General features: G+C 49.0%; 1 protein-coding gene across 10 annotated transcripts in view; it reads left to right on the top strand.

Moving 5' to 3' along the window:
- LOC138753921 (calcium-activated potassium channel subunit alpha-1-like) overlaps positions 1-24651 on the top strand; it is a 103707-nt gene that overhangs the window by 62279 nt on the left and 16777 nt on the right. For 7 of the 10 annotated variants that reach the window (XM_069917477.1, XM_069917476.1, XM_069917474.1 and 4 more), the window contains 4 exons: positions 1965-2052; positions 16526-16616; positions 20117-20341; positions 21335-21524. In XM_069917477.1, coding sequence (XP_069773578.1) covers positions 1965-2052; positions 16526-16616; positions 20117-20341; positions 21335-21524 — 594 coding nt within the window. Of the gene's footprint in view, positions 1-1964; positions 2053-16020; positions 16110-16525; positions 16617-20116; positions 20342-21334; positions 21525-24651 lie in introns of all 10 variants that reach the window. The other 3 variants (XM_069917475.1, XM_069917473.1, XM_069917478.1) reach the window with 2 other exon arrangements.

The raw sequence follows: 24651 nt of genomic DNA, 5'->3' as shown, positions 1-24651 counted from the left end.
TTCCGGGCCTGAGTTCTTCTTCCACAGAGATGTCGAAGGAACTTAGCCGGTCTTGCAGCATCCACAGGAGGTAAAGATGTATTACCAATTGCTCCACTGCGAAATCTCCTTGAGGAATTCTAACCCTGAAGAAGTTCTCCTCCTCTCATACCTTGAAGAAGGGCTCAGGCCTGAAATGTCGGTAATATATAATTTCCCTTCTATGGATGATGCCAGACTGGCCAAATTCTTCCAGCATTTACTGTGGTTTTTTTTTGCCCAATTCTAACTGCCCTGCGGGAGGCACTGGTGAGCCATGGTCCATGCGGGAACTCAGGATTTCCACCAGTTCTGATGAAGGAACCATGCATGGCCTCTTTCCACATCGGATGGTGGATTTGAGGAATACTGTAAAAGGTAGGGTTTGGGAGGCACCCAAGAGGCCTGGGTCTGCAGTTTGTTGATGGCACACACTTGCAGCCACTGAAAAACTTTGAACTGGTGCACAACTACCTCACATCTCAACACTGACCTTTGGTGCTGACTGTGTGGAGTTTGCAGGTTCTCCCTGTGAGCGATCAAATATGTTTGTGTATTTATATTAAAATACTGAGTGCGGTGAGAAGGGATGTTCTGTGAACAGACCAACAGGTTACCTCTAGCTGTCATATAAAGAAAACAGTTTACAGATTTTGGTTTACAATAAAAAAGATCAGTTAGCACCATGCAAGGCAGCACTGTTGTGGGGTCCATTCAGGAGTCTGATGGCTGCAGGGAATAAAGTGCGTTTAAGCCTGTGTAGGATTACAATGATTCAGTTAGCACTTGGCCACTTTCTTGACTGTAGCATTGATGTGCCTAAATTTAAATTTCAGCCCACGAGTCCATGCTGCCCGAATACATCCAATTAACCTGCTGGAACATTTTTGAAGGGTGGAGGAAACCGGAGCATCTGGGGAAAACCCACGCAGACAAGGGGAGAACGTACAAACTCCTTGCAGACAGCGCCGGGTTTGAACCCCACTCACTGGCGCTGTTACAACGTTGCACTAACCTCTACACTAATCGTGTCACCCTGCTTGTGCCAGGTCAGGTCAGAGGTTGACCCCGGGGGCTTCCTCCCCACATCTCAGAAATGTACATGTCGGCGGGTGAATTGGCCGCTGGAAATTTCCCCCAGTATGTGGGCGAAGTTCTGGGAACGAAGGGAAAATAAAGTGGGATTGATGTGGGAATCATGGGAACGGCTGCTGCATGGTCCACACAGAATTAATGGGCCGAATAGCTTATTTCCCTGCTGTGTGAATCTCTGATCCTAAGGAACTGAGTTGTAGAGAAATGAGAGGTGGAACGGTTAGAACATAGCTCAGTACAGGCCTTTTGGCCCACAATGTGTTGTCAACCTTAGACCCCCCTGCCTCCCACATAACCCTCCACTTTAAATTAGCGTACTGGTTAGTGCAATGATGTTATAGTGCCAGCGACCCATGTTTGAATCTTGCGCTGTTTGTATGTTTTTCCTGTGTCTATGTGGGTTTCCTCTGGGTGCTCTGGTTTCCTCCCACCCTTCAAAACATACCGGGGTGTGGGTCAATTGTGTGTAATTGGGTGGTGAGTGTTCATGGCCCAAATGGGCCTATTAACTTGCCGTATGACTAAATTTAAATTTAATGTGACTGACAGGGCCAGCATTCATTCAATGGGCTGAATGGTGACTGACAGAGCCAGCATACACTTGATGGACAAAATGGCCTCCTTTGCTGTGAACCATGAGGGTAGTTTGGTGGTTGGATTGGGGATGATGTGGGAGAGGGTAGGGATGTGTTCTCACTCTCTGGGTCTGGTCGATGGACAGAACGGCCTCATTTGCTGTGAACCATGAGGGTAGGTTGGTGGTTGGATTGCAGATGACATGGGAGAGGGTGGGGATGTGCTCTCACTCTCTGGGTGTGGTGCAAGGACTCACCAACTTTCTTCTGTGGTAGCCAGCAGCAAGGAGAAGCTGTTCTACAACTTGGCTCGGATGCAGTCGCTCGGGGTTCTGCCGGTGCAGGGATCGTCCTCCACAGAGAGGTAAGGAAGACACCTCTCACAACCAAGGGTACTGACTACCTCCCCTCTGAGGGCAGACATCCCTCCAGTCCCTGGGGCCCCCCTCATCCCCTACCCCAACGATCTGTGCACAGGAACCCCCCCCTCCCCAACTGGAGGTGCAGTTCGAATGGGGCAGGGGCTAGTTTCTGCAAAATGGTCTCGCATAGTCAGGAAAAAGCAGGGATGAAGGGCAGAGGGTGGAAAAATAACCCGGGGTGTCTTCCCACTACCAATTTGACATTATTTACACCAGTGGTTCTCAACCTTTATCTCTCCCCCGCTCACATTCCACCTGAAGTAATCTTAATCTTAAGGCATTCTATGCCACAGGTGCTCTGTGGTTAGTAAAGGATGACTTCAGGTGGTATGTGAGTGGGGTAAAATAAAGGCTGAGAATCACTGATTTACACGAGCATCTGAATAGATATTTTCTGCTCTGAAAGAGGTCTAGGTGCCATAAGACTTGCCCCACCAGGTTCAGGAACAGCTGCTACCCCTCCACCATCAGACCCCTCAACCACAAACTCAATCAGGGACTCATTTAAGGACTCTCATGTGCACTTTATTGAGTTTTTTCCTCTCTTTGTTTATATTTCTTTATATGTGCACATTGTGTACAGTTTTTTGCACTACCGTTAAGTGGCAATTCTGCTTGGCTCACAGGAAAAGGAATCTCAGGGTTGTATGTGATGTCCTCTGACAATAAATCTGACATCTAATATTTTCAAGAGGTAAAGGATGAAACCTGGCAGCCGGTGAAGACTAAGGGGCACAGCACCAGGCAGAGTGATGTTGATATAGGATGTTCCTATTACACTGGACAAAACATTTTTCCAAAAGGTTTTGTTTCCTGAAAAATAATTGGATATGATGAGAGATAACTTCAAGCTGAACACGAAGATAATTTCAGATTTGCTGTATCACGTAGGAAGTTGGAGAAACATTAACTTTTATTGAATTTAGTATGTTTTTTGATGCTGACAAATTGCGTGAGTTCAACCGACCTAAAAATGTTTTGCCGCTGGTTTTCATTTGTACTTAGCATCTGATGCTTCTCGTGTCAGTGTCCAACAATAGTCGGCCGGCACTGAAGGATTCCAGTTGCCCTGATGCCACTTTTCCACGGTTGCCCTGTCCCAGTGATACCTTTCCCCGTGTTCATCACTGACTGTACCAAGATTAGCAGGAAAGGAGTCCAAGGGCAAATGTAGAAAATGAATTTCCAGTGACATGTGGCACTTTGTGAATTTGTCTGCTTGAAGGAGACAAAATATGACAGGAAATCACATAAAATAGGTTATATCTAAAAAATAGTGCATAATAGGAATATTAAATGTGATTTTCATGATCAGTAGCCCAAACTCCATAAAATACACCCAAAAGTGTTCAGGAAGGAAAATCTTAGTTGTCCAGTGTTACCAGTAATCTCTGTAATTCTGCATTGATGGGGATGATATTGGGATGTTGCTGTGCCTTTTGATGCCCTGGGATTTGAGAGTTAGCATATTCCTGAGGGAGGGGCAGTACAGAGCATGCCGCACAATGTGGGAGTGGCAAGACTGAGGGAACCCCACACTGTGGGAGGGGTATTACTGAGGGAGCACCACACTGAGGGAGGGGTAGTACTGAGGGTGTCCCACACTGTGGGAGGGGCAGTACTGAGGTTGCCCCAAGGGAGGGGCAGTACTGAGGTTGCCCCACACTCAGGGAGGGGCAGTACTGAGGGAGCCCCACACTGTGGAAGGGGCAGGACTAAGGGAGACCCACACTGTGGGAGGGGCAGTACTGAGTAAGCCACACAGTAAAGAAGGGATAGTACTGAGGGAGGAGTAGTACTGGGGGAGCCCCACAGTATGGGAGTGAGTATTGAGGGATCCCCACACTGAGGGTGGGGCAGTACTGAGCGAGCACCACACTGTGGGAAGGGCATTACTGAGGGAGCCCCACACTGAGGGAATCTCACACTGTGGGAGGGGCAGTACTGAGGGAGACTCAACAATGAGCATTGAATAGCACTGAGGAAGCTCCACACTGAGGGAGGGGCAGTACTGAGGGAGCCCCACACTATGGGTGGGCAGTACTGAGTGAGCCTCACACTGTGTGAGGGGAGTACTGCCCACCTATAGTGTGGGGCTCCCTCAGAACTGCCCCTCCCTCAGTGTGGGGCTCCCTCAGTAATGTCGCTCCCTCAGTACTTCCGTTCGACAATGTCAGGCTCCTCTGTATTGCCCCTCCCACAGTCTGAGGCTCCATCAGTACTGCCCCTCCCAGAATGTGGGGTCTCTCATTACTGCCCCTCCCACAGTCTGGGGCTCCCTGAGTAGTGCCCCTCTATTGGTGTGGGGCTATCTCAGTACTGCCCCTCCCTCAATGTGGGCTCCCTCAGTACTGACCCTCCTACAGTATGAGGCTCCCACAGTATCCCCTCCCACAGTGTGGGGCTCCCTCAGTAATGCCCTTTCCTCAGTGAGGGACTACCTCAATACTGCCCCTCCCTTGGGGAAACCTCAATACTTCCCCTCCCATGGTGACAGGGTCCCTCAGTACTGCCCCTCTCAGTGATGGGCTCCCTCAGTACAGCCCTTCCCTCAGTGTGGGCTCCCTCAGTACTACCCCTCCCTCAGTTTCGGGCTCCCTCAGTACTACCCCTCCCTCAGTTTCGGGCTCCCTCAGTACTGCACCTGGCACAGTACTATCCCTCCCTCAGTGTGGGGCTCACTAAGTACTGCCCCTCCCTCAGTGTGGGCTCCCTCAGTACAGGCCTTCCCTCAGTGTGGGGCTCCCTCAGTCCTGCCCCTTCCACAGTGTAAGGCTCCCTCAGTACTGCTCCTCCCTCACTGTGGGGCTCCCTCATTCCTGCCCCTTCCACAGTATGGGGCTCCCTCAGTCCTGTCCCTCCCACAGTGTGGGGCTCTGCCATTACTGCCCCTCCAGTGTGGGGCTCCCTCAGTACTGCCCCTCCCATGGTGTAGGGCTCCCTCAGTCCTGCCCCTCCCACAGTGTGGAGCTTCCTCAGTACTGTCCCTCCTTCTGTGTGGGGTTCCCTAAGTACTGCTCCTCCCTTAGTGAGAGGCTCCCTCTACCACCCCTCCAACAGTGTGGAGCTTCTGTGCTGCACCTCCCACAGTGTGAGACTCCCTCAATACTGCCCCTCCCTCAGTGTGGGGCTCCCTCAGTCCTGCCCCTTCCACAGTGTGGAGCTTCCTCAGTACTGCCCCTCCCTCGGGGCTCGCTCAATACTGCCTCTCCCACAGTGTTTGGCTCCCACAGTGCCGCCCTTCCCACAGTGTGGTGCTCCTTCAGTTCTACCCCTCCCTCAGTACTGCCCCTCCCTCAGCGTGGGGCTCTCTCAGCAATGAGCCTGTGATCACCACTGTCTGGAAGAGGTTCCTGATCGATCTGTTGAAACCCAGCCGTGTCCTTGGCTCCGTTTATTAATCTCTGGGAGCTGTGAGGCCCATAATTTGCCTAAATACTGGCAATGAGAGAAGGAAAACCACATCAGGGCTGTTTATTATTGCCTGTCAGCCTCCCTTCCAGACAGCAGTTCTGCCACAGCCCATTGTAAACAGTATACTTCATGACAACCTTACAATAGGTTTGATGTCAAATACCCCGAACTAATAGAATTTACAGCAGGCAGCTGCCAGTGATGACAGATGAGGCTGCCTTCAGAGGTTTGGAACCTGCACTCTTCACAGGCTGAGTCTGAAGCCCAGCCCCTTATTCTCATTCCCATCACCTCCCTCGCCTTCCCTACCCCTCAACTCCATCAACCTGCTCCTCTCTCTGCTCTGGGTACCCTCCCCCCTCCAACCCCCCTCAACCGTGCCCTCCAACCTCCCCAAATCTCCCTCGCCTTCCCTACCCCCAACTCCATCAACCTGCTCCTCTCTCTACTCTGGGTACCCTCCCCCCTCCAACCCCCCTCAACCCTCCCCTCCAACCTCCCCAAACGTCCCTCACCAACCTTCCCTCCAATCCCCCAACCTCCCCAACTCCCCCCTCCAACCACCCCCTCCAACCCCCCTAACCTTCCCTCCAAATCCCCCCCCCTCCAACCCACCCAAACCTCCCTTGCCAACCCTCCCTCCAATCCTCCCACCCCCACCTCCCCAACACCCCTTCCAACCCCCCCCAATTCCCCCTCCAACCCCCCAACTCTCCCCCTTCAACCCGCTCCTATCCATAGACCCGTCTAAATTCAACATTGCAATTGTCCTTCCTCCCACCCCACTTCTGCTGGTTTCACACCACCTCCCCCCAACTCTCAGGCTCCCTTTAAATCTTTCCCCTCTCACCTTAAATCTGCACCATCCAGTTTTGGACTCCCTGGCCCCGTTTCTTATCCTCACGGAGCTCCACGAAGCCCCCTCCCCTCTTGTCCCTGCCGCTTAGCTGCCAGTTGACGCATCGGCCATTTGTGGGATCTTGCTGTGCACGGCCTTCCCCGCAGTGATGGAAAGATCCCTGAATGGAGGTGTTCCTGAGCAGACCTCGCTATGACCCTTACACACCTCGATCGAGTCGGTCTCCTACCTGGCCACAGGCCCTGCGGCAGACATTATGTCAGGAGCCGACCCCTCCCAGTTCAAGACCTCCCCATCCCCCCACTCCCATTCTCACCATCCCTCTCCTCCCCCTCCTCATTCTTAATGCTCCTTCAGCCAACTGGAGAAGACATTTCCTCCCTGCATGAAGTGTCACCACATTAAAGAGCTCAAAAGTGCTTGAAGGGGTTCTGCCTATTCTGAGCAGGGAGTGAATGGGAAGGGATGATTTATTTTGTGCTTCTAATCTGTTTACTGAGCCATCGTTCAGACTTTTCCTGGTGACAGATCTTAATAATAATGACCCCTCCAGCGAGTAACAGCATTGAGCATCAGAGATATTTATCAAACTGTCACTCTGAGGAAATGAGACACCAGCAGCAAAGTGGCTGATGTTCAGGCAACGCTTCGTTTGCTGCATCCCAGGTTCAGATTCACATTTCACTCCTTCACAGGTCTTCCGAGCCACCTTTAGCCTGGGTTCACACTCTCTCTGCCAGCTTCCCTAGTGGGGTCCAGAGGCAACAGCACAGGAGGATCCCACAATAGGATCGCAACATCATGGTTCCTTAGAGAAGGGACATGGGCCTATTTAATCTCCAGGTGACCCTCCCCAGTTCTGGCCCCCTCCCCCAGTACTGGCCACCTCCCCCAGTACCTGCCCCCTCCCTCAGTACTGCCCTCTCCCCTAGTACCCACCCCCTCCCTCCTCCAGTACGGGCCCCCTCCCCCAGTACCCGCCCCCTCCTTTAGTACTGCCCTCTCCCCCAGTACCAACCCCTCCCCCAGTACTGGCCCCCTCCCCTGTACCTGCCCCCTCCCTCAGTACTGCCCTCTCCCCAGTACCCACCCCCCTCCCCCAGTACTGGCCCCCTCCCCCAGTACTGGCCCCCTCCCCCAGTATCACCCCTTCCCCAGTACTGAACCCTCCCCAGTACCGGACCCTCCCCCAGTATTGCCCCCCTCCCCCAGTACTGGGCCCCTCCCCAGTACCTGCACCCTCCCTCAGTACTGCCCCCTCCCCCAGTACCTGCCCCCTCCCTCAGTACTGCCCTCTCCCCTAGTACCCACCCCCTCCCTCCTCCAGTACGGGCCCCCTCCCCCAGTACCCGCCCCCTCCTTTAGTACTGCCCTCTCCCCAGTACCAACCCCTCCCCCAGTACTGACCCCCTCCCCTGTACCTGCCCCCTCCCTCAGTACTGCACTCTCCCCAGTACCCACCCCCCTCCCCCAGTACTGGCCCCCTCCCCCAGTACTGGCCCCCTCCCCCAGTACTGGCCCCCTCCCCCAGTATCAGACCCCTTCCCCAGTACCGAACCCTCCCCAGTACCGAACCCTCCCCAGTACCGGACCCTCCCCCAGTATTGCCCCCATCCCCCAGTACTGTCCCCTCCCCAGTATTACCTCCTCCCCCAATACTGCCCCCTCTCCCAGTACTGCCCCCTCCCTCAGTACCAGACCCTCCCTCAGGACTGCTCTCTCCCCCAGTACTGCCCCTTTCTTTTACATTTTACAGTAAATCAACTCCTCCCCTTTATTAATCATCGTCTAAAAGTTACCAGAACGACATCAGTCCAAAATTTAGGCTATTCACACAAAACATGAGTTACAAACTGAAACGTGATTATTTCATTTGATACCGTCAAATCCTTGGGGATCCAATGATTCCTAGAGACCCTCCAAACTGCCCGTGAGCACCAAGTGTCCTTCTCCAGGGAGGTGTGGACCACAGATGTCCTCAGAAGAAGGGCAGGCAGTCAGCCCAAGCTGAACCCTCGACTGCCCACTTTCTGGACCCATGTTTGGCCGTTCTGGCCAGGCCCAGTACTAGACTGACAAGGACAACCCTCAACTGACCTGCCCTCCTCCATACCGGTTACCCAAAGATCAGGATTGTGGGGCTGAAATGCAGCCAGATGTTGAGGAGCCATCCCATCACGCACATGAGTAGGGGCTGCACCCTCGCACACTCCAAATATCAGTGAACACATGGTGTCAACCAAGCCACTGAAGAGACAGACGGATAGTGAGTCCGTGAATCATCTCAACTCGTGGCGAGGCCCACCGTGTTCATGAGCGGATCTCCCCACTATTTTTTCCCGTTCGCTATAATGGCCGGGGTATCATCACTCCCCCCATTGCCTTTGTGCATTTTCCAACCGTGATCGTTGGTGACGTATCATGAGCCCATTCTCGTCTTCCAGTGATGCGAAAGATTCCTGGCCACAGGGGTTGTTGAAGTCGCTGGCCCAGCGCAACTCCTGTAGGGCCCAGGTCTTTTGGAAGACAGGTCTGGCATATTTACAAAAACAAACAAACTAGACCACTGTATAAAATATTAGTCCACAACAGAAGAGGGGAAGTTTCACGTAGACTGAAGTCGTGCTAACTCAGTCCTCCTCAGAGCACACCCTCCCATATTCCCCACGTCGAGATGAGAGTCTGAGATGTGAATCCTTTATCTGGATGATGAGACAGCAGAGCGATGAACAGAAATCCCCGGTTGCTTTGTGAACTTGCTCCCTGACAATCCGCCAAAGCCTCCCAAACTCTTCGAAGGTGAGGCCAAGGCTCCCAGACATCATCAACACCTGACCGCCAAGCTAATCAGTGATGAACTGGTGGTAGAGACACTGATGTTCATCTTTTAACGAGCAAATTAGGGAAAAGATAGCAGTTCCATGGTGGAGTAAATCCACCCTGGCAAACTGCCAGCTAATTGCTGGAAATGTATGGTTGGAGACAGCAGAACTTTACTCACAAGCAGCAGACTTCTTCTGATCAAGACGTCTGCCTGAGTTCTCCCACACCACACACACAAAACCTCCCTTCCATTCAAACCCCATTTCTGCTGTTTGAATCATTTCTCTTTCTTGGTTTTTCCAGTGGAACAGGCTGGGACTTCTTCAACACTGTTTTTTTTAGCATACAAATTTTGTTCAAAATTACAACTACAACTTCACAAAACATGAAACATATTCAGAGCTACAACTAAAAATCAGTATTTAAGTCCATGAGGCAGCAAAACCACGAGAGGCAGTAATGATGACCACCTCTCTATTACCCAGTATTATCATCTACCCCCTGGGGGGCTCACATTCCCTGAACTCAGCCAACATCCCCTCGGACACTGCGTGTTTCCGCTCCAACACCACATGGGTCTGGACATCACCCTGAAAAAGGGGGCAGGCAGTCAGCTCACCCCCAAACCATTGGCCGCCCACCGCTTCATCCTGTGAATGGCCAACCCCAACAGCATCTCTAGATCAGGAGCATGGGACAGAAATGCAGCCAGAATTGAGGAGCAGGCCCCTTTAAGTAGGGCAGAGGGGCCACAACCTCATGCACTCCACAAAGACGTGGGACACCATCTTCTCCTGGCGACAGAAGTGACAGGTGGCCGGGGTGTTGGTGAACCGACTCAGGAAGCAGTTACATGGCACCACTCGGTGTAACACTGTCCACCCCAGGTCCCCGATGTAAAGAGGTAGGACCTGTTAGGAATTAAAGTACCTTTAAAGAAATTGCTCGAGACAAAAATTGAGAACAAAGAACATTTATTACTACAACAATGCAAAGTTGGGTGCTTCCCCTTACCCTGGGAATACACACACATACTGGGGCTCACCCAACTTTTATACAGTCAATTTCAGTATCAGAATGCCCTCCCCCTTACATTCTTCTGCCCCCTGGATGGGTTTGGCATAGGTAATTCTTCCTGCCTACGTGCAGTTTCAGTACACTTGAAGGACCAGGGGGTATCCTGTGGGTGCCCCATCATGTCATTGTCCTTATTCACACCTTCCTGATTCTCTGGGCTACAGTCTCTTAATATGCAGAGTTGACTCATTCTATCTAGGGTTGGCTAATTAGAAATGTATGACTTGGTACTTCTGTCCAGGGCTAAGAGACCCTTATCTGATCCAGACTACCTCAACTTCCTACATTCTATTGTACCTTACCATTCCTTATCTTAGTCCTATGGTCTTGTCACAAAGGCTAGAAGATTCTTATGTTAATCGTGCTGACTCTGCTTTCCTGCATCCTAAGCCCCAAGCTTATCCTGTTTGAACTGGTTACAGCCATTTTACTGATGAACTTTAGTTTCTTCCATGTTCATAATTTTAGGTCAATTTTCCCATCTCTCACAATCCTCACTTTTCTTTTAGATCAGTAATACTGATCTTTCACCATGATCAGTGTTACTGATCTTTGGTTACTAGTGTCAGTGTGACTGATCCCCCCCCCCCCCCCCCCTCCTCACTTTTCTTTTAGATCAGTAATACTGATCTTTCAAGTGTAAGGTGTAGTTTTACCCAGCTGGTCAATAACTGAATTGTAACACCTGTGTAAAGTCTTTAGGTAGGGGAGCACCATGAAGGTCAGAGTAGCGAGTCCAGCTGCTTATTAGGGTTGTGAGTATCAGGCTCCAGTTCTCAGTAAAGAGTCTAGTCCATCCCACATCAGTCCGAAGTTGCCACGTCTGAACATGGGCATGGGCAGATTCATGTTGAAACATTGAAGCAGTGTTTTTTAACCACCCGACTTTTGTAAGCGTTGTCCTGACGAAGTCTGTGAGAAGCGCTGCCTTCAGCAGCGAACGAGTAGCAGTCGTCAGGCGGTTCCGTTGAATTGTGGCTAGTATCTGATGTCCTCTTCAGCCCCGAACCCTAGGGCCACCGATCTCCGAAGGCTGTGTGGAGCCTGATATTAAAGTGTCAAGCAGCTCACGTTGTTGGTAACTGGTGCTTCCCTTCACAGGGTGATGAAAAGTGACCAAGCTGGGGGGGGATTGTTTCTTGTGATTTAACTGTGTGTTGCAGCTTGTCTGCTAACATTAGCATATGTATCATTGAACTTGTGAGTTGCAGCCTGTCTGTGTACATTAGCATATGTATTAACTCTCTCTCTCTGCGACATGTACAATCCTGACTACCATTCTGTCTGTCTTTGTCCCACCATGTCCTTTGTGCTATCGCTTCAAAACTCCTGTCTTTAATACCTGTGTAGGCTAAGATACAAATTAAATGTACTCCACTAAAGCTGTTCAGTTCCCCTGGTCCGTATTGGAATCCCTTGTTAACCCATATTCCACTATGACTATACATTAAATCTATGCCCTGTCTACATTCTAAAGGAGCACAATTGTAACCTCTGCTGCCCCTATTCCAGGGGGACTTAAAACATTAACGAACAATATTCCAAAAAATGAGTAAACAACAATGAAAGTAAAACCCATTGAAAGCAGCAAAAAAAACAACAATAACTGAATAAACCACCATAAATGTAAAGCTCATTGAAAACAGCAATAAAATACAACAATAACTGAATAAACCACAATAAATGTAAAGCTCATTGAAAACAGCAATAAAATACAACAATAACTGAATAAACCACGATAAATGTAAAGCTCATTGAAAACAGCAATAAAATACACAAAAACTGAATAAACCACGATAAATGTAAAGCTCATTGAAAACAGCAATAAAATACACAAAACTGAATAAACCATTAAAAAAACGAATAAAATTGTAACATTACGGCACTTTGTCACGGCGCAGTGTAAGTTTCAGGTCTGATGGATGAGGAACTGCACGCCAGGTTGAGGGTTGAATCTGTGTGTCGTGATGTTGTGGTTCAGAAGCTGGTTTAATTCTTTGAATGTGGGTCCAGCCTTTCTCTCTTGTTCTTACTGCGGTGTCTGTAATTAAAAGTACACAGAAGGGACCATCCCAGGCAGGTTTTAGTTGATCCTCTTGCCATGCTTTTACATATAACCAATCACTAGATTTTAATAAAATGAATAACAATCTGACTTTCCTTTGTGTTAGTGTAAAAATTGTAAAATGAAACACAAACCATATTTGCATGGGTTTTGAATATGTTAGACCTTATTAAAATGCAGTTGGAGCTGCTTGTCTGTATGGGGCACAACCCTCCAGTTTGTTAGAGTGAGTACATAACAGACATTGTAGCACAAGAGCCTCTGCAAGAGAACTTGAAACATATTCAACCTTTAGTTCTGCCTTAAGTAAAATGCCTTGTGCCACAGCTCACAGGAGCTGGCCTTATTTAAAACAGTCTGTAAAACAGGCACCAAAAAAAAGTTAAAAGATGTTCTTATGAAGATTGCACACACAATAATTTAAGTACAGGCTAGTTTCTATTATATTCCACTTAAAAGTTCTGCTGCATGAATCCTGGAGCTTGTGGAGTCATTATTGAATCAAGAAATATTGGTACCATGCCAATCTCATTCTAACATGCCAATTTCTCCAGTCCTTAAGTCAAGATGTACTGAATAGCATCTGGTACAAGATCTGTGAGTTCTTAATGATATTATTATTCTTATGCACCCAATTGTTCTGAACTATGCCACCAATTTAAATCATATTCCACCTATTGCAGTACTCACACACCACCATAGACCAGTTCGCAGGTTTATTTCTCCATTAAGCTGAATCCAGTTGCGCAGGATTTACCTCCGTGATTATTTACAATGTAACTTCCGCACTACCGGATTTAAATATAAACCTGATGAATGGGGGAAAGTTATCATGAATTAAATAACAGCGGCAATACAGAGAAATTGTGCTGAGGCATTAATTTCACTCCGGAGGAAAATGCACCAGAGAAATGAATGATTAAACTTATAGGAATCCCCATAGGAATCCCCAGAGGTCTCTTTATTCTCCAGAGGTGGGTGATCTTTAAACTCACGGACCTTGACTGCTGAATGTGTAGAAGAAATGTATTAAATGTGTTGATAGGGCTCCATACCTCTAACTGCAAGACAAGAGCCTGAAGCCTCAATTTCAAGTGCCACAGTGCACTTAAAGGGACATGCACACTCCCCCTTCAACTGGCTGATCCAGCCACTTTACACATCAGATCCTTTCTTTATCTCACATACACTTAAAGTTAAGATGTATAGAACTCACCCTATTTGCGCAAACATTTCTCCCTGCAAATGTTATAACATCACTATTCTCAGGTAGTCCCTGTGCAAAATCACATTTGAATACAATTTATTTCATAAATTGGAATTAACTGGTAGTTAAATTCGCTAATTCTACAGTATTGAAAAACGATCATTTATGACATTTAAATTTTAGCATGAATTTTAATCAATATTGGTCAGTGACTGAAGTGGGAAGTCGTGATTTATGAAATTATCTCTGGTCTCTACTCTCCCACTCCCTGCACTTCTCCCAACATTCAGGAGCTGGCACACAGTCCCTGCCTTTTTTCATGTTACTCATCTACTATTCCTTTAACTGCTTGCATCAAAATGTTAGCCTTTGCTTTCTGCTTATCCTCAGATGTCTGGACAAATGCTTTTTGTGTGATCTGTAGAAGCTGGGTTATTCCCTGCTCATGCCAATTTTCTGTCTTTTGTAATTTTCTCCTAATGTCTGGGGCTGAGTTGGTAACAAAGCCTGTTAGTACCAATTGTTCCCCTGCTGGGGATTCTATGTCGAGACCCCCATATTGTATATATATATGGTCCCAAAAATTGGTCTAACTGTTCGGCACATCCCTGGGGATCTTCTATCAGGGAGGTCAGTTCTTTCTTAAAGTTACGCACTTCAGTACTGGTCAGGGGCACATTTACGAAACCGAGACCCTCTCCCATGGGAACTTCCCACAGTGGTCTCATCCAATTGGTTTCTAGCTTATTAGGTCTGGGTTCCTGCTCCCTGGGAAATGAATCAAAGGGTTCTGCCCTTTCTTCCTGAAGAGTTTCACGCTGTTCTGAATTAAAGTTACCTCTCTCTCCTGCCAACAGAGGTGGTAATCGAGTGCTTTGTGAGCAAGTTATCATACCACTCCTGCTCTCTTCTCTCTTCTCTAGTGGTGGGGGAGGTGGGGAAGGTGCAGAAGGGTAGGTCATAGGAGGGGAAGGAAAGATAGGAGCTGGCATAGGAGGAACATAGGGTGGAGGGAGGGAATGTAACACATCCCAACCCTGTGATTCAGGGACAAAAGGTTCCTCCTCTCTCTTATCCCTGGATTCTTTCTCATTCAAAACCAGCTGTTCAATGGATCCCTTGAGCCAGCAGGCTGCATATTCCCTGCTCTCAACATTGTCTTTCTGGTTTTGATAGAGCCATAGGTTCAAAGCTTTACACATCCATTCATCCTCGGATCCGAATTTTGGCCAGTACACGGAGCTCCCTTTAACTGGGTATTTAACCCATTCAATACAACAATACCTGACCATCGTCAGTTTGTCTTTACCACGGGTCTTTCCTGTGCCCCACTCAGATAACATCAACCCAAGCGGGCTGTACGTAGCTATCTGGTGGTCACGTCCTGTGTCAGGACTCTCTTCTTTACTGCCCGTTATTCCCATGCTTAGAAACAAGTAAAATACCTGACCGTCGTCAGTTTCTCTTTACCACGGGTCTTTCCTGTGCCCCACTCAGATAACATCAACCCAAGCGGGCTGTACGTAGCTATCTGGTGGTCACGTCCTGTGTCAGGACTCTCATCTCTACTGCCCGCTATTCCCATGCTTAGGAACAAGTAAAATACTCTTACCGAGTTCTGGCAGTACTGCTCTAGCGCGCGTCCTTCCGCCGTTTGTTCTCAATGCCTCTTCTCGGATATCACTCGCTTCTTCCACTGACCAGCCACCCGTCGCCCGTGAGTCCAGCTGAATCAGCCGGGGTGCACCTACTCTCGTCGTCGGGGTACTCTGTCAGTGGAGGGAGTGTGATCCCGGACGAGCCCCCATTTGTTAGGAATTAAAGTACCTTTAAAGAAATTGCTCGAGACAAAAATTGAGAACAAAGAACATTTATTACTACAACAATGCAAAGTTGGGTGCTTCCCCTTACCCTGGGAATACACACACATACTGGGGCTCACCCAACTTTTATACAGTCAATTTCAGTATCAGAATGCCCTCCCCCTTACATTCTTCTGCCCCCTGGATGGGTTTGGCATAGGTAATTCTTCCTGCCTACGTGCAGTTTCAGTACACTTGAAGGACCAGGGGGTATCCTGTGGGTGCCCCATCATGTCATTGTCCTTATTCACACCTTCCTGATTCTCTGGGCTACAGTCTCTTAATATGCAGAGTTGACTCATTCTATCTAGGGTTGGCTAATTAGAAATGTATGACTTGGTACTTCTGTCCAGGGCTAAGAGACCCTTATCTGATCCAGACTACCTCAACTTCCTACATTCTATTGTACCTTACCATTCCTTATCTTAGTCCTATGGTCTTGTCACAAAGGCTAGAAGATTCTTATGTTAATCGTGCTGACTCTGCTTTCCTGCATCCTAAGCCCCAAGCTTATCCTGTTTGAACTGGTTACAGCCATTTTACTGATGAACTTTAGTTTCTTCCATGTTCATAATTTTAGGTCAATTTTCCCATCTCTCACAGACCCCTGCATTCAGAGACCTTCACTTGGGACCTCCTTGCTGCCAGTCGGTAAAACAGACTGCCACGTCGTGTCCGGACGACTGACGAGTGTGAGGAAGTGAAAAATATGCAGGAGCTGCCCAAAAGTACTTCCCATCCCACCGTGGCGCATCCTCAGCACTGCTTCTCAGCAATTCACACAGGAAGGGCAGGGCCCGTGTACTTCAGGAGGGATTCCAAGGTGGTGCGGATGGCTGAATCTGATGTCTGTTCCCTCTTTCTGCAACATCCGGCAGTGCAGGACCAAAGCACAGTGTCCTGCCCATCTCATTCACCCATCACCACCACTGGCAGCCCAACCTCCTAAACCTCTACCAGTCTCCCTCTGCTCCCTGATCTGGGTCATTCTGCTGTGCTGAGCCACAGAGGTTCCACAAATTCCTCACAGGAAGGACAGTTTTAAATCTCTCCACCCCAACAGTCCCAGTGTTGCAGCCCCCTTATAGTTCACTCTGTGCCCCCACAGGATGTTCGCGGTGGCCAAGGAGAAGGTGAACCTGGATTCCACAGGCATGTTCCACTGGTGTCCACCCAAGAGCATCAACCAGGTGACTCTGGTGCGTACTTCAAGCTGTGCTGCCCATGTGGCCCACCAGCGGAAATGCTGGGGTTCGCATTCCCAATGGGATTTTATCTGGGATAGCTGGGTGTGGATTCAACCCAGACTGCCTCCCACCAGATCATCTCTGGGTTAGGATTCGGGTTCCACCTGGTCCTGTGCACCTGTACCTCCAGATCTCTGTTCTACACCTCTCTCCTGGGCTCTGCCCTTTATCATGCAAGTCCTGGAACTCTTCCTGCTTGTCTGAGTTAAATTCTCTTGGCACACTTCCCCAGGTGATCTAGTCCTGTTGTTATCTCAGATAATCTCTTCACTCTCCACCATACCACCAACCCACAAGCTTACTAACCATCCAAATCGTGTGGTCTACACCTTCTCCTGAGGTCTTCCTGCCAAACCAATTCAGTATCCCATTGGCCAGCTCACACTAGGTCCCATGTAATTTAATCTTCTAAACTAGCCAATCATGTGTGTCCTTGTTGAAATCCACATAGACAACATCCACCATTCTGCCCTTGTCAATCCTATTGGTCACCTCTTTTTAAAAAAAAACATTCAAGTTCATGAGAACCAATTTCCCACACACAAAGCCTCATTGATTGTGTTTAATAATGGCCACCTCTCAGAATTCCCTCCAATGACTTTCCCAGCATAGATGCTAACCTCGCTGATCTCTGACTTGTCCTTGGCAGTCCAAAGGCCCAATATTAACCTTCCTCCAATCTTTTGGAACTTCATCATGGTTAATGATGAGGTGCACCATCAATAATCACAAAAGTTGTGAAACTATCAGGCTTTTATTAACTAAAGACTGGAACAACCGTCAACCTCATTGACTGATCGAAGCAAAGAGAAAGGGGAACATGCAGGGGGCTACGGGTAGGGCCAGTCTCGGGAGGCGTGTTCAACTGGCAGCAGCCAATCATGGCACAACAGTGGTTGACCACATAATGCTAAAACTATGTCAAGGCCCCAGCAATTTATTTCCTCACTTCCCACACTTGGGGATTTATCCATCTTAGCACCACGTTTAAGTTTGACAGCTCCTCCTGTCCTGCAATAAGGATGTGATTCAACACATTTAAATTCATTCCTTGAATTCCCTTACTTCCTTTGGCGATAATTTACAAAAATTCTCTGGGCTCTGGGCAGGTCCCAGTGGATTGGAAAACAGTGAGTGTTACGCCACTGTCCAAAATAGGATGTAGGCAAAAGGCAGGGAACTATAGGCCAGTTGGTTTAACATCTGTATTTGGGCAAATGCTTGGAACTATCGTTAAAGAAGAAATAATGAGGCATCTGGAGAGAAATGGATCCGTCAGGCAGCTACAGCAAAGGCAGGTCCTGTTTGAAATGTACTAGAGTTCTTTGTGGATATAACATTCGATAAGGTGTGGCATTATACATAAGATAAGGATGCATGAAGTTGGGGGAGATGTATTAGCATGGATCGAGGATTGGTTAACCAATACAGAGCAGAGAGTTGGGGCACAGGGGTGCTTTTCTGGTTGGCAATCGGTAGAGAGAGGGGTGCCACAGGGGTCTGTGTTGGGCCCACGACTGTTCACAGTATGCATTAATGATCTGGAAGAGGGGACAGTGTGCAGTGTACCTATGTTTGCTGATGACACTAATTTGAGTAGGAAAGCAAATTGTGCAGAGGATACGGAGAGTCTGCAGAGAGATATAGATAAGTTAAGTGAGTGGGCAAGGGGTTGGCAGATGGAGGACAATGTGGGAAAATGTGAGGTTTTCCACTTTGGAAGGAAACATAGAAGATCAGATTATTATTTAAATGGCGAGCGATTGGAGCATGCTGCCGTGCAGAAGGACTTGGGAGAGCTTGTGCATGAATCGGAAGAAGTTGGTTTGCAGGTGCCGCGGACTATGAAGAAGGTAAATGGAACGTGGGCCTTCGTTGCCAGAGGGATGGAATTTAGGAGCAGGGAGGTTCTGCTGCAACTGTAGGAGGTCTTGGTGGGGTCGAATCTGGGGCACTGTGTGCAGTTCTGGTCTCCTTACTTGAGGAAGGATGTACTGGATTTGGAGGCGGTGCAGGTGGGGGGGGGTTCACCAGGTTGATTCAAGAGATGAGGGGGTTTGCTACGAGAAGAGATTGAGTCGTCTTGGACTGTACCTGCTGGAATTTAGAAGAATGAGAAAAAATCTTATAGAAATGTATAAGATTATGAAATGCATAAAGGTGGGGGTGATCAGAACTAGGGGACATAATCTCAGGACTCAGGGTAGTAGATTAAGGACTGAAATGAGGAGGAACTGCTTTTCCCAGAGGGTGGGGAATCTGTGGAATTTGCTGCCCATTGAAGCAGTGGAGATGACCTCAGTAAATATAGTTAAGACAAAATTGGATAGATATCTACATATTAAAGGAATTAAGGGAAATGGGGAAAAGGCAGGTAGGTGGAGATGAGCCCACCATCAGATATCAGATCTCAGTGAATAGCAGAGCAGGCTCGACGGGCCCAATGGGCAACTCCTGCTCCTATTTCTTATGTTCCATCATGAATACAGATGAGAAACACAGTGAGGACCACATTGATCCTTAAAGGAACCTAATCTCTTTCCAGTTACCCTTTTAACATTCTCATCAAGTCCCTTCAGATTCTCTTTTCCCTTATCTGCCAAGGCAACTTCATCTCCCTTCTGTGCGTTCCTGACCTCGCTCTCTCTTTGTACTCTGCCTGTCCTCCGCATTGGGGCAGCATGGAGTGGGGTCCCTGCATGGGGTTGATTGGAGGGATGGTGTAGAGGGGACTTTGACACTCTCATTTACAGGAACTATCTCACCACAAGGTGATGTGATCATGTGCCGTTTGCAGTTTTGAATGTTTAATTTGATTGTAAAAAATTATTTTCAACACCACAGTAGAAACCGATTCCAACCACTGAAACCCATGCAGCTCAATTACATCCAATTAACCTACAACCCTCGTACATTTTGAAGGGTGGGTGGAAACCAGAGCACCCGCAGGTCACACAGGGAGGAAGTGCAAACTACTTGCAGACAGCACCGGATCAAACTCAGGACGCTGATGCTGTAACAGTGTTGCGCTAACCGCTACGCTAACTGTAGGCCTGAGGGTCATCCCAAGGAAGGGCTCAGGCCTGAAACGTGGGTAATATATCTTTACCACTTATGGAAACTGTAAAACTGGCTGAGTTTAATTTAGACGTAGAGCACGGTAACAGGCCCTTTCAGCCTACAAGCCTATGCCGCCAAATTACACCCAATTGACCTATGACCCCTGGAATGTTTCCGAACAGTGGGAGGAAACCAAAACACCTGGAGGAAACCCACACAGGCACGGGGAGAACATACAATCTCCTTACAGACAGCGCTGGATCCACCAGAATTTCTGTCTAGCTTAACTGTGAGGGTCCTCCTGACCTTGTGTGAAGGGTGGAGGGGCTGAATGACCCCCGCTCTAGCTCTCTGCTTTGCTGCTGATGTGCCATGTTCTTCCTGCTCTGCAGAACCGTGCCATGGCATCCCGCCTGCATCTCTCCAACCACGTGATCGTCTGCATCTTCAGTGAACCCAAGTGCCCTGCCATCGGCCTGCGTAACTTTGTCATGCCTCTGCGGGCGAGCAGCTTCACCTACGATGAGCTCAAATCCATCGTATTCGTGGTGTCCCTGGAGTACATTGCCAAGGAATGGGGGTCCATCAGCAACTTCCCCAAGGTCTTCATTTTGCCGGTGGGTATCGGGGAATGGTCGCTCATCCCCTCGCAGGCCCCCGTGGGGACTCCCCAAGTAGGCAGGAGCCTCGCCCAACAACCTGAGCCTGTGCTCTACAGCAGAGCTCCAGTGCAGCACCGCAGCAGCACTGCCCTGTTGTAGGGGCTGCCTTGCAGCGGAGTCATGCCTCCCCGGCAGGTACCTAGTCGTGAGCCCTATCGTGAGGAAGGCGCCCGGCAATGTTTTTATTTATCTATTTATTTTTAAGGTACAAACTTTATTTAAAACTGCAAGACACAAAACACTCAGAGCTGCAACTAAAATCCACCATATGGCAACAAATCGTGAGAGGTACTGATCAAGACCACCTCTCTATTACCCAGTATTACATGTCAAATTAAAACACGATTTTTGTCATCAACCACACACACCACCCCATGGGGGTCCCGGTGTTCCCTGAGCTTGGCCACTGTCCCCTCAGACACTGCGTGTTCCAGCCGTAGGTCAGGAGTGTGGGGGCTGAATTTGAGGAACAGCCCCTTCAGGTGGGCAAAGAGGGGCTGCCGCCTCTCACACTCCATGTAAATGCGGTCACCGTCTCCTCTCTGCCGCAGAAGTGACAGGAGGCCGGGGTGTCGGTGAACTGACTCGAAAGTGGTTTAACCGGCACCTGCTATGGTTATCATCCAAACTGCCCATTTTAGTTAGCAAACTGATCTAGGTTCCAGGAGCATGGCATGTGTCTGTGAGCTGACACACACCTAATGGGCTGAGTGGTCTCTCCTGTGCTAGAAGGGAACATGAGTATTAAGAAACTGTTTCCCTGATGGTAACCACTCAGTGGTTGGTGTGTCCTGACTGTAACCCCTTGGTGATCGGTGAGTCTCGGGCAGTTCCCCTGATGGTAACCCTTTGGTGATTGGTGTTCTGGGCACTTCCCCTGATGTAACCCCTCAGTGATTAGTGTATCAGACAGTCCCCCTGACTCTAACCTCTCGATGATCGGCACAGGGTTCACCGCTGTGCCGGGCTGACCTGAAGGCAGTGAGCATCGGGACTTGTGACATGACCGTCATCATCTCCTCCAATCGAACAAACTTCGAGGAGAAGAGTTTGCAAGACAAGGAGTGCATTTTGGCCACCCTCAACCTCAAAGCCATGCTCTTCGAGGACACCAAAGAGATGCTCACCAGGTCTTCAGGTACAGCTGGCAAGTCCCAAGGGCGGGGTCCAGCAGACAAACAAGGTCAGTTAGCTCAGCTGGAGCCACACACAGTGGCAACTATGCAGGGAATGGGAGATGGGGGATCGAGCCGGGGCTTCTAGTTGCCCCAGAGCTGGGTGCAGCTGATTCCCGTTCCTCAGCTCCACAGACCTTGCCTTGCGGAGGACCAACAACAAGGGAGCTGCTGTGGATCTAAGAAAGGCCGAGGAGCAGAGAGATCAGGTTGGTGCCGATGAATTGGACCATGCCGGTGCTGAGAATCTGAAGGCAGTAGGACAAGTAGGGGATTCAAATAATTGGGTCCTCACTGCTAGCACAGACATGTGGGCCAAAGGGCCTGTTTTTTTAAAAAATATTTTATTTAATTCAAACAATTTCTAGTAATCAATCAGAAATTTCAGTTATCGATTATATATGAAGCTTGCCACTGAGTCCGAGCCATTTTCCCCCCTCCTTCCCCCTCCCCACACTCATCAAACAACATTCAAGACCCCACGACAAAGGTGGGGACACAGCAGGAATTTGTCACAGCCTGAACACAGGCTGTTCTTGACTTTACTTGATTGGGCTGGAATGGACGCCCCCCCCTCCCCCCTCCTTCTTTGGCTTGGCTTCACGGACGAAGATTTATGGAGGGGGTAAATGTCCACGTCAGCTGTAGGCTCGTTTGTGGCTGATAAGTCCGATGCGGGACAGGCAGACACGGTTGCAGCGGTTGCAGGGGAAAATTGGTTGGTTGGGGTTGGGTGTTGGGTTTATCCTCCTTTGCCTTTTGTCAGTGAGGTGGGCTCTGCGGTCTTCTTCAAAGGAGGTTGCTGCCCTCCAAACTGTGAGGCGCCAAGATGCACGGTTTGAGGCGATATCAGCCCACTGGCGGTGGTCAATGGGGCAGGCACCAAGAGATTTCTTTAGGCAGTCCTTGTACCTTTTCTTTGGTGCACCTCTGTCATGGTGGCCAGTGGAGAGCTCGCCATATAACACGATCTTGAGAAGGCGATGGTCCTCCATTCTGGAGACGTGACCCACCCAGCGCAGCTGGATCTTCAGCAGCGTGGACTCGATGCTGTTGACCTCTGCCATCTCGAGTACTTCGACGTTAGGGATGAAAGCGCTCCAATGAATGTTGAGGATGGAGCGGAGACAACGCTGGTGGAAGCGTTCTAGGTCACCTACGGCTCCCCTCTCTTAGTAGAAGGATAAATGGAGGAGCCAGGGTGACGAGATACACAGATCCACACTATAACTGTGCTCCTATAAAATTTAAATACGGTTGCCAAATGTTTAGGAAAATGTTATATTTTTTTCCTTAAGTTGTATGTAATTTTTCTCCAGGCCAACACAACTTTGCATTTCCACATTCCAGCCCAAGTGAGAGTGAGATTTCCAGGTAACCGCTGTGCACTTCCTGGCAAGGGGCTGCTTCCAAGCTGCATGACCCCTGGACGTTGGAGATACCGTGGCGACCCACTTACCAGCAAGCAAGATGGCTCTCGAAATGGTGGACGTGCTGTGGAAAATGCAGAAAATCGGCCTGCATCCAACACACGTTTTTATCTGGGCTGATGGCATCTCTGATGATGTCACGTCCTGTCCATGTGACAGAAACAGTGACATATATGAGCCCAGCATGCAACCCTGGAAACTCCACAGTGTGTACATTGACTTCCCCACTATACATCAACTCGACCACATGCACAGCGATTCCACAACATTTACACCGACGTCTATAGTAGCTCAGTATAGAATATTTCGCTAAATGGATGACTCTAACAGTCCAAATGATATTTGGACCTCAACATGGAAAATTTTTCTTCATTGCACGTCGTGGCTCTGAAACTGCCAATATATTAGACATCCCAATCACGGGTATGGTTTGACCAGACAGAAGCCCAATTCCAGTTGAGGCAGGTAACATCCAATTCCACCCGATACTAATTCCTTGGATCAAGAGATGGCATGCCGAGCTTCCGATTTTCTGCAGCAGTATCCAGAGGAGAGCAAGTATATGGCGCCCAAGAATCTGCTCATCCCTACCTTTGACCACTCAATACATGAGCGAACAGCCCGTTTACTTGAATGGCCTGGGAGATTGGACCCCTTTTGCACTCATGAATGAAATGCTGGCATTAGCATAAGGGCTTAGGCCCTGCCTCATGTTCGAGCAGGCTTTCTTGGAACAATTGCCAGAAGATATCCACATGCTGCTGGCCGATGAGGATTTCAGTGACCCACGGAGAGTCGTGGCCAGTGCTGACATTCTATGGTGAGCTAAACAAGAAAACGTGATATCCATGGGCCACCAGATCACGCTCATAGCAGCAGAACCATGCAACTCCAGCATTAGACCAGCAGCAGGGCCGATCAAATCCGTTGTCAGACCGCCAGTCATCCTGAAGATATAGGGACAAGGATAGCACCCATTGGTGTTTCGACCATCAAGGATAAGGCACAGAAGCTTGCCAGTGCCAATTTCCCTATGCATTTCAGGGAAACATTAAGGCCAGCCATCACTAATAGCTAATGGTTATCGGAGGTATGATCACGTATACATTGTAGGACCTCTGCCAGTATCACATGGTTCACGTTTTCTTCTCACTATAGTGGATCAGGCCAAGTGGTGGCCAGAGGCAGTTCCACTGGCAGACATGACAACCGACACTGCGGCAGGACCCTAATTTCCACCTGGATAGCACATTTCGGTCTGTCAGCACACATCTCGTCTGACAGAGGTGCCCAATTCATGTCAAGCTGAGGTCAGCAATGGCCACTCTGCTTGGAACCAAGTTGCATCACACAACTGTGTACTACCCACAATCCAATGTACTGGTAGAAAGTTTGCATAGGCATTTGAAATTGGCCCTTATGGCATGTCTGCAGGGACCTCACTGGGTTGGTGAATTGCCATGGGTACTCTTGGGCATACGAATAGCACCTAAAGACGATATAGGTGGCTCATTGCAGAGCTGGCCTACGGGGCGCCCCTGATGGTTCCAGGAGAATTTGTATCAGACTCACAAAGATGGGAGGAGATGCCCACAACGGTCCTAAGCAAGCTCCATGAGAAGCTCAGTTCTTTAGCATGCATACTGACATCTCAACACAG

Source organism: Narcine bancroftii, chromosome 2, assembly GCF_036971445.1.
Source record: "Narcine bancroftii isolate sNarBan1 chromosome 2, sNarBan1.hap1, whole genome shotgun sequence".
Classification (NCBI taxonomy): Eukaryota; Metazoa; Chordata; class Chondrichthyes; order Torpediniformes; family Narcinidae; genus Narcine; species Narcine bancroftii.
Note: the sequence above shows the minus strand (reverse complement) of the source record. Positions and strands in the feature narration are given on the sequence as shown.